Source organism: Penaeus japonicus, unplaced genomic scaffold (assembly GCF_977035675.1).
Source record: "Penaeus japonicus unplaced genomic scaffold, GWHDUDI00000001_assembly GWHDUDI00000039, whole genome shotgun sequence".
Classification (NCBI taxonomy): Eukaryota; Metazoa; Arthropoda; class Malacostraca; order Decapoda; family Penaeidae; genus Penaeus; species Penaeus japonicus.
The window spans coordinates 24,242,837-24,252,836 of record NW_028234441.1 but is presented as its reverse complement, the minus strand read 5'-3'; the positions used below and the strand labels follow the sequence as shown (position 1 = coordinate 24,252,836).

Here is a 10,000-nt window from a genome sequence, read left to right as displayed (position 1 = left end):
ATAGTGGTAGTGAAAATGGAAATTGATTTTATGTAATATGAAACCCAGATTGTTCAGAATCAGACAATAGCAATATAGATGCCATAATCCACCAGAGTTTTCCATACATGGAACAAGATAGAATATCATCCACAATACTATAATTACAATCAAAATATTTTCAAATCACTTTTTTTTTCCTAAATCATTCATAACAAAACCATATCTATAAACTTACCTGGGTCTGCATAGCAAGCCTTTTAAGAATTGCTTGATCTTGTACTGCCTTAATATCATCAACAGCCAGACCAACCAACAGATTCATGATGATAATTGACAGCAGGATGAGCAGACACACAAATAATATGTATGTGATCTCTGGATACTGTTGGAGAAAAACAAAATAGTATATAATGCTATATGTGCAGAGTCACGGGTTGTCATCTCTTCTTTATAGCCAACTGATTATCAAATCACTTTCATCTATTCATCTTGATTTGAAAAACTTTCATTTGGACATATATTGAGAGCTGAAGTTCTCTAAGAAATTACACTTATCAGCATACATTAATAGCATAAAGATCATCCCAAACCATTCAGCAGTGAAAACAAACATCAAAATCAGATTCAAATGTAATTCCAACAACATGATTCAACATTTAACTATAAGAATAGTAATAATAATCATAATACCCTTGCACATCCCATTAGCTCACCTCAAGTTGGTTGTCATGGAATATGCTATCAAATTCGAATTCTCCAATCATCATTACTGTAGTCTTGATAAGGGAATCACCGGGTGAGGCAAAGGATTCCTGATCTTTCAATACCTGCAAGAAATATGTCTATATGCACCAATACCTATTATGATTAACTGATTCACTGTAGATCAGAATTATATTATTAATCATTACCAATAAATATTAAAAGAATATGCAAAGCATTTCTTATATTCTTTAACCCTCTCTGGACAGGTGGTACAGTACTGTACCGCTCATTCAAAAGCCCAGTGGCCGGGCGGCACAGTATTGTGCCAGCCATTTAATTGATTTAGGCCTAATAATTTGAAAGCCCCGGCATTGTGACATTCAAGGCTAGAATGCCCCCGTCGTGAATGGGTTAAAATGACAAAATAGTCCCACTGAATAAAAAAAAAGCACTTACAGTGAAGAAACTGAGTGCAAAAGCAACAATGAATAAGAAGAAGACAACGGAGAACTTGAGGAACGTCGCAAAGACATCGGTAAACATGACAACGAAGATGCCAAGGTAGGGGAGCTTTCGGATGAAGAGGAGCAGGTTCATCCACCCAAGGAAAAGGGATGCTGCTCCAACCTGCCACTGCCAGTCCTATGAAGAGAATAAAAAGTAAAATAAAAAGACCTCAAAAGTAAAATCATAAAAGTTGAAAATATATAACTAATGAATCATAGGACAATATTTACATTTATCATTGTTGCTGAACACAATTACTATGAATAAAAACTCATGTACTAGATATAAGTAATATATTTAACCGAATTACTGCAATACCACTTTAATGAAAATTTGAAGAATAATTTACAAAATAAGGAAGTCAGCATTTCATGTGAATATTACTGTCTTTATATGCAGATAAATATTACTGTCTGTATATGCAGTGGTAAAAGAAAAAGTTAAACAAAACCAATGGAAAGATGATTTTTCAAAAAATACCACACAAAACTATTAAAATCTATTCCTCTTCCTTTAAATGTAAATAACAAAGGAAGTCTTTTCTTACCTGTCTCACTGCACAATCATTGAAGTCCCAAACAACCAGCACAGCAGTGACATAACAGCACCATTCCAGAAGATTCTCCAGTCCTAAGTAGTTCAATCGAGCCTGGTTTTGTTAAAGAAAATAATGTTATTCACCCCCCAAAAAAATACAAATACCTTGGTGCAATCTTAGATAAACAGAAGCATTCTTTTTATTTTATTTTTTTTTCATTTTCTAGAGTAAATTCTAAGAATACTTCATCTTTTACAGAAAGCCAATTAAAGGTTTATAATGCGTGATAATGAATTAACAGCCTCATTCTATCTCATTTAAGTTTCATATAACAGAGAGGTAGTCCGCATCCAAATTTGACTTTCCTAAATGTACAATCAGCTACACATTACACATTTATAAACATTTATTTTTATTTTTTTTTATTTGCATAATTTCAAACACTTAGTGAAGATTCGGGTATTCAAGGTGTGTAGCTAAGGTGACAGCTGTGATGTATTTGGTCATTCTTAAACATTTATATATACATACATTTATAAAAATATCATGTGCATATTGCAATTTAGTCATTCTTCTGCAACATTAATATTTACATAAATCATGAAAAAAAGATATGTGCATCACAGATTCTATCCCTTTCTTTCTCTGAATATCCACTCCATATAGAGTACAATATAAAGAAAACATGGAATGGTAGAATACATACATAACATATAAAGTAAAATGCGACGAATAAAAGACATCCAAATTACAAATGACATATTGTGAAGACCTACGTGGATATGGCTGCTTGCATTTGTGCGCAATTCTGGACATTTAAACATTCAAGATATAGTTAATATAGTGTGTAATATAGCCCAAGGACTTCCCATATGCATCATCTTGACATCAGAAAAAATTCAGATGTCAGATTCAACATTTAAAGTGCACATTATGAAGCATATATAAACTAGACATCATGTGATGTGACGGACATTGAGTGATGGTAACATTACGATATCTGTGTGTGTTTGTAACAGTTTTGGTTTCCTTACCCGAAGAGTATTAAAACATCCCTGGAACAGTAGGTGTTATAAAGTAATGTTTGTATTATTAGACCAAATCAAATCTTTCACCTTTATTTAAAGATTAGCTGCATAAGATGATAGCTTATAATCAAAGTTGTCAGTTTATAATAAGAGAAAACTCAAGCTATTTCATAATAAAATGTATTAGTTATAGTTGGTCAACTACAATCAAATAATCTATAACTTAATTCATCAAAAACAAAGAAAAGGAGTATTTTGGATATTTGAGGGTGGGTGTGACTGTATTGGTACCTAAGTGTATGTGAGCATAACAGAGAGAGACAGAGAGAGAGAGAGACAGAGAGAGAAACAACAGAGAGAGAGAGAGGCAGACAGAGAGAAAGAGAAACAGACAGAGAGAGAGGCAGACAGAAAGAGAAAGAGAGAGAGAGAGAGAAGACAGAAAGAGAAAGAGAAAGAGAAAGAGAGAGAGAGAGAGAGAGAGAGAGAGAGAGAGAGAGAGAGAGAGAGAGAGAGAGAGAGAGAGAGAGAGAGAGAGAGAGAGAGAGAGAGAGAGAGAGAGGAGAGAGAGGAGAGAGAGAGAGAGAAGAGAGAGAGGAGAGAGAGAGAGAGAGAGAGAGAGAGAGAGAGAGAGAGAGAGAGAGAGAGAAGAGAGAGAGAGAGGAGAGAGAGAGAGAGAGAAGAGAGAGAGAGAGAGAGAGAGAGAAGAGAGAGAGAGAGAGAGAGAGAGAGAGAGAGAGAGAGAGAGAGAGAGAGAGAGAGAGAGAGAGAGAGAGGAGAGAGAGAGAGAGAGAGAGGAGAGAGAGAGAGAGAGAGAGAGAGAGAGAGAGAGAGAGAGAGAGAGAGAGAGAGAGAGAGAGAGAGAGAGAGAGAGAGAGAGAGAGAGAGAGAGAGAGAGAGAGAGAGAGAGAGAGAGAGAGAGAGAGAGAGAGAGAGAGAGAGAGAGAGAGAGAGTTTTGATATGAATATGTTAATAAAAATCTTATTAACCAAATCATGTAAAAAATATTAGGTAAAGAAACACACCATACTCTCAAACTTCTATATTCTCACACTTCTTCACACTCGCACTCACACTTCTACACACTCACACTCACACTCACACTCACACTCACACTCACACTCACACTCACACTCACACTCACACTCACACTCTTACTCTTACTCTTACTCTTACTCTCACTTCACACACACACACACACACACACACACACACACACACACACACACACACACACACACACACACACACACACACACACACACACACACACACACACACACACACACACACACAGAATTATTATAGGGAACACTTGTGTTCAAATCATCTACTTCTTACCTGATAAAACTGGAACATTTCTCGCATTATATTTATTATCGCCATTATAATGATCACCCATTTTCCAGATAACACGAATACACTTCGATTCAGGTCAATGTCATCTTCAATATCCTGTGTGTGATAAAGACGTAGAAATATTTAGTCTTCAAAACATTACAAGACATTACATACAGTCTACAGTCCATAACTTTAATGTTAACTGAAATAGACACATTGTGAAATTCTATTGTTATTTTCTTATATATATAATACAGAAGATGATATCAATTATGGAACACTCACCACACAACTGTCTTTTTCCTTAATAGCCTTAAGCATTACGCTGTCAACCTTGGAATCATTCAGTTGACCAGCAACCCAAGTCCAATTTCTGTGAAAAAATATAATATATCTCTCATCAAATACTAGAAAATCTTTGGCTTTTTCCTCTGAATATAATAGTTTACCTCATATATAGATGTATTAAATAGTCATATCTTGTGTGATCTTCTCAACATTTTTATGAATCTAAATCATGTTTCCTAAGGGCCACATTTCAGTCATTCAATCTTAAATCATTACCACTATATAAAGGATATCTCACACATATATACCAATTCAGATCAGAGTTCAGGTATAATTACAAACTATCAATTAACTTACCTCGCTGTTAAAACATAACCAGTTAGGAAAGTGAGGAACACCAAGTAGAATAAGAGAGCAGAGTAGTACACGACCCTGAATAAAAATGGAAAAAAAGTAAGATGCTGCCTAATATTTTCTTGCTGAGAAGCAATATAATCTGTCAGCAAAAGCTAATTCATTTTTCTTACTGGAATAAAAGCACTAATTTATCGGGTCAGTAAAATACTTTAAAAATAGATTAAAGATAATTCATCACAAGGGAAGTATGGTACTTTAAACAAACAAGGATTTGTTCCATTTACCATCACAACCTAATCACCTCAGTTTTTCTATCAATCTTTTAGGAATATGAACACAATACATACCTGCCATAGCTCATCCATTTGTGCTTAACCAGCGTAATGGACACAGGATGCGAGAGGAGATTAAGACGCTTGTACTTCACCATCAACATGAGTGGGTGGTTTTCCTTCAGTTCCCGTGCCTCATTGGTGTATGGTTCTGCTGCCTCAAGGAGGGCCCCATCCTCATCAAAAGGGGATTCCAGCGAGATGGATGAGGCAATGGATGTTACGTCATTGTATGGTAGAGTGTACGAGTCGTCTATCAGTTCAAAGTTAAAGTTTACTTCGAAGTTCCTGTCATCCGACTCAAGGCCATTGGTAGCTGTACACCTGGTAAGATTTTATACAATATAAATAGTTGTATATAAAGTTGTCTGTGTGGGTGTGAGTTTGGCTTTGGGTGTGAATACTGTGTGGATGTAGGTGTGGATGTGGATGTAGGTGTGGATGTAGGTGTGGATGTAGGTGTGGATGTAGGTGTGGATGTGGGTGTGGGTATGGGTGTGGGTGTGGATGTGGGAGTGATTGTGGGTGTAGGTGTGGTTGTGGGTGTAGGTGTGATGTGGGTGGGTGTGGGTGGTGTGGGTGGGTGTGGTTGGGTGAAGGTGTAGGTGTGGGTGCAGGTGTGGGTGTGGGTATGTGTAGGTGTGGGTGAGCGCAAGTGTTGATGGATGGATGTTTACGTGGGTTGATGAGGGAAACTGTGTGGGCAGTGCATATGTCTATACACAGTAATTTATCCATAAATGCACGCATATATATATATTCATACTATAAACCAAAAGTCAGCAGCACAGATCTTACCTATCCAGTACAGCTTCAGCAACATCTGGAAATTTCCTAATCAGCATTCTCATTGGTGTTATCCGACGATTCTTCCTGTCCAGCCGCACATTCCTCATTCCAGTCTCCCACTCAGATGACTTAATAATGGCCATACAGACCTCCCTATGAAAGAGAAATTAATAATTGATGTGTAGTATAACATCCGAAGGCAAATAGCAAATCACATTTTGTTTTCATATTCCAAATTTTGTCAATTATGCATATATAATTTACTTCAAGTCCTGACTTTGATTCAAACTTATTAAAACTGTCATCACATACCACCAAAATTTACATAAAAAATAATTAAAAAGTCTCAAAAAATAATCAACATATAGAAGGTACCTCCTTCCTGCGGATATAGCCTGTTCTAAGGCATTTCTTCCATTTGAATCACAGGCCGAGAGTGAAGCCCCACGTTCTAGCAATAATTTTGTCACTGCTACATGCCCTTCTCTTGCTGCAAGTTGCAGTGGTGTTGTCTTAGTCTGAAAAAATAATGGGACGGTTAATCTAAATCCATCTCATATTCCATCATATCTATGAAATATGTATAATCATTTCATACAGTGAACTCTTACAGGTTATACTATGTTAGCACAATATACCATTCTTTTTCCAAGTTCTATTACAAATTCAAAGTTGTAAAAGAAAAGTTACATGCCTTATCTAGGGGATCCAGTGGTGCATCATAGTCCAACAACAAGTGAACGCAGTACACGTGTCCCTTGGCAGATGCACAATCAAGAGGTGTCCAGAGTGATGTGTTCCTTGCCTCAACCTCTGCTCCGTGCTCTAACAGGACCTTCACGACCTCAGCATGACCTTCAAGACATGCTAAATGAAGAGCTGTGTTGGCCTCCTCATTCTCATCGGGAATAAGGAGTTTATGTCGTCGCACAAGCTCTCGGACTACCCTGGAAAGTCAGGCTTTGGTTAGGAAGGGTCTTTGTGGGTTTTTGTAAGTATGTAGATGCATTTTCAATTAAATTTTGTCTTTCCTAACATAAATGTTGAAGTTTTATCTTTCCTTGATTTTTTATGGTTCCATTGCTTCTATCCATCTTCAAATAAAAACACTTATACATATATACAGATAAATACAAATAGATAAATAAACACATTACCATAAATACAATCACAAATGCACATATTCATACACACACACACACAATTATAATATACATACTTGGTTTGACCATTCTCAGATGCCACATGAAGTGCTGTCTCCCCATCCTCATTCTTATTATCAATCTGTGATCCAGCATCCAGGAGCATCCTAATAATAGTGACGTGGCCAGACTTAGCTGCCTTATGCAGGGGAGAGTCATCGAACCTGTCGCTAACGTCTATGAGGTCTTCAGTTTCAGCTGCATCGAGTATGACCTGTAATCAGTTGGAAAGGAAGATGATGATATCTATTCATGCATGCCTGCTTACTTATTCCCTTGCTCACTACAGCTCTCTTTCTCAATGTTACTCTCTTTCTCTTTCTCTTTCTCTTTCTCTCTCTCTCTCAATCTCTCTCTCTCTCTCTCTCTCTCTCTCTCTCTCTCTCTCTCTCTCTCTCTCTCTCTCTCTCTCTCTCTCTCTCTCTCTCTCTCACTCTCACTCTCACTCTCACTCTCACTCTCACTCTCACTCTCACTCTCACTCTCACTCTCACTCTCACTCTCACTCTCACTCTCTCTCTCTCTCTCTCTCTCTCTCTCTCTCTCTCTCTCTCTCTAACTCTAACTCTAACTCTAACTCTAACTCTCACACTCTCACACTCTCACACTCTCACTCTCTCACTCTCTCACTCTCTCACTCTCTCACACTCTCACTCCCTCACTCCCTCACTCCCTCACTCCCTCACTCCCTCACTCACTCGCTTACTCACTCGCTCACTCACTTACTCACTCACTCTCTCTTTCACCCACTCACTCATGCAATCAATCAATCAATCAATCAATCAATCAATCAATCAATCACTCCCCCAGCCACTCACCAATTAACCCACCCAATCATCCACTTACCCACCCAATCTGACAACCACTCACTCACTCACTCACTCACCCAGCCACTCACCAATTCACCCACACAATCATCCATTTACTCACCCAATCAGATAACCACTCACTCATCCACCTACCCATCCACCCACCCACTCACCCACCAACTTATCCACCCACCAACTCAACCATCCGCTCACTCACCCACCCACCCGCTCACTCACCCACTCGCCCATCCATTCACCCACCCAACCATTCACTTACCTGTCCAATCAGACAACCACTCACTCACCCGCTATATATATATATATATATATATATATATATATATATATATATATATATATATATATTATATATATATATATATTATATATATATATATATATATATATTATATATATATATATATATATATATATATATATTATATATATATATATATATATATATATATATATATATATATACAGAGAATAATGAACTAATAAAATGTATAAAACAACGAATAAATGGATAATTAAAAAACAATTTAATTATAAAAAAATAAAAAATCAAGGTAAAAACAATTAAGTACATAATTATATAAACTAAGACCACCCTAAGTCAGACTGACTAAATCATCTCACCTTAAGAGCTTCCTCAAAGCCTTGGTCAGCACACCAGAATATGGCAGTCCTGTCATCCTTGTCAACTGCAGACACATCAGCACCATGTTCGAGCAACGTGCTGACAGCCTGGGCATGACCCGAGCAAGCAGCTACCAAGAGAGGGGTGAAGGAGTCCCTGGAAAGACCATAAGTTGCTACATATTTTTTTGATTGGTATTTATAGATAAGGACGACAGAAGAGATTTCTTTGATTTTATTTTTGAATGTAGTGAAATGATGATCTGTGGTGTTAGCTTCTCCACTTTTTTTTTTTTTTTTTTTTTTTTTTTTTTGGGGGGGGGGGGGGCACTAAGCAGGATGTGGGGTAGAAAATTAGAAAGCAGAGGGGAAAATGAATAAAAGCTTTCAGCAAAATTTTGTAAGTACTTTCTGAGCTTGGTTTTCAAACATATGAAATAAAACTTTGAAACAGGGAATATGTCAAAATTATACTCAAAAGAAAATATTCTTCCTCAAAAAGATACACTGATTATGTCACGAGGAATATTAACTTAATATGTTTAGCAAGGCACATGTTCTACATTACAAACAAATTCATGCCTGAGAAAACAGAAAACACAAAATGGGACAGGTAAATAGTGGGAATTGAACATTCACAAACAATGAATCATAAGACTGAAGAGAATTTGTAAATTGTTTACTAAGAAGATAAAATACTTGAATTCATCCATAAAGCACATAAAATTGTTAAGAGAATAAGGGATACATTCTTTGTAGGGAAGAAGTTAGGATCTAACTAATGGGTATATCTACACTGGTTAAGTGTGTTATGAGAAAAAATCTATCTGCAATGTGAAATGTTAATCAAAATTCCAAAAATGAAATGAGTAATGAGAACAAAGGTATACGAAAAAGTCACTTATTTCATTACGTTCCTCATTACCTATTCATCTAACATATGCATTTTATAGATGGACTCAGAGTCACCAGTTTCAAACAGCACCATCTCCTAACAAATCCAGACAAAATTTCAAAGTGCAAATATATCAAAAGAGAGCCAATGCAACTGGAAACACCTCGGCTCACTTTCATATATTCGCACTTATAAAATCTTCCACTTACAACAATAACACGAAAAGACGCTCAACAAACATTAGTATACATTAATCCTGAAATCAGATGCGGCAAATACCATGTTACCTGTCTCTGGCTGTGAAAAATTTCCGAAGGAAGCTAGGATGGGTATGGGGAGAAATATGTACATAAAAAAAAATGTGTCAGCTTAATACTTAGATATCATATTCTTCATCACAGTAAGTATATCAGGAGATATAATACTAGAGATAAATGCATGCAGTCTAAAATTAATTTGACAGAAATATATAAGCTGTCCAAATAAAATATTAAATATTTAAAACAAAATACAATTATGAAACTGGGTATTTCATAAGCTCAGTCTAAAAAAGAAAAATATAAGCTTATCTTCATCCAGCATAT

General features: G+C 36.5%; 1 protein-coding gene across 1 annotated transcript in view; it reads right to left on the bottom strand.

The window, feature by feature from the left end:
* Positions 1-10,000, bottom strand: part of LOC122265243 (uncharacterized) — a 28,763-nt gene that overhangs the window by 12,317 nt on the left and 6,446 nt on the right. Inside the window, exons 6-18 of the mRNA XM_086533613.1 lie at positions 8,522-8,678; positions 7,088-7,284; positions 6,563-6,815; positions 6,244-6,386; positions 5,878-6,021; positions 5,095-5,403; positions 4,748-4,822; positions 4,388-4,475; positions 4,103-4,216; positions 1,742-1,843; positions 1,144-1,329; positions 696-809; positions 218-364 (exon numbers count right to left, since the gene is read on the bottom strand). Of these exons, the coding sequence (XP_086389739.1) occupies positions 218-364; positions 696-809; positions 1,144-1,329; positions 1,742-1,843; positions 4,103-4,216; positions 4,388-4,475; positions 4,748-4,822; positions 5,095-5,403; positions 5,878-6,021; positions 6,244-6,386; positions 6,563-6,815; positions 7,088-7,284; positions 8,522-8,678 (2,029 nt within the window). The remainder of the gene's footprint in view (positions 1-217; positions 365-695; positions 810-1,143; positions 1,330-1,741; positions 1,844-4,102; positions 4,217-4,387; positions 4,476-4,747; positions 4,823-5,094; positions 5,404-5,877; positions 6,022-6,243; positions 6,387-6,562; positions 6,816-7,087; positions 7,285-8,521; positions 8,679-10,000) is intronic.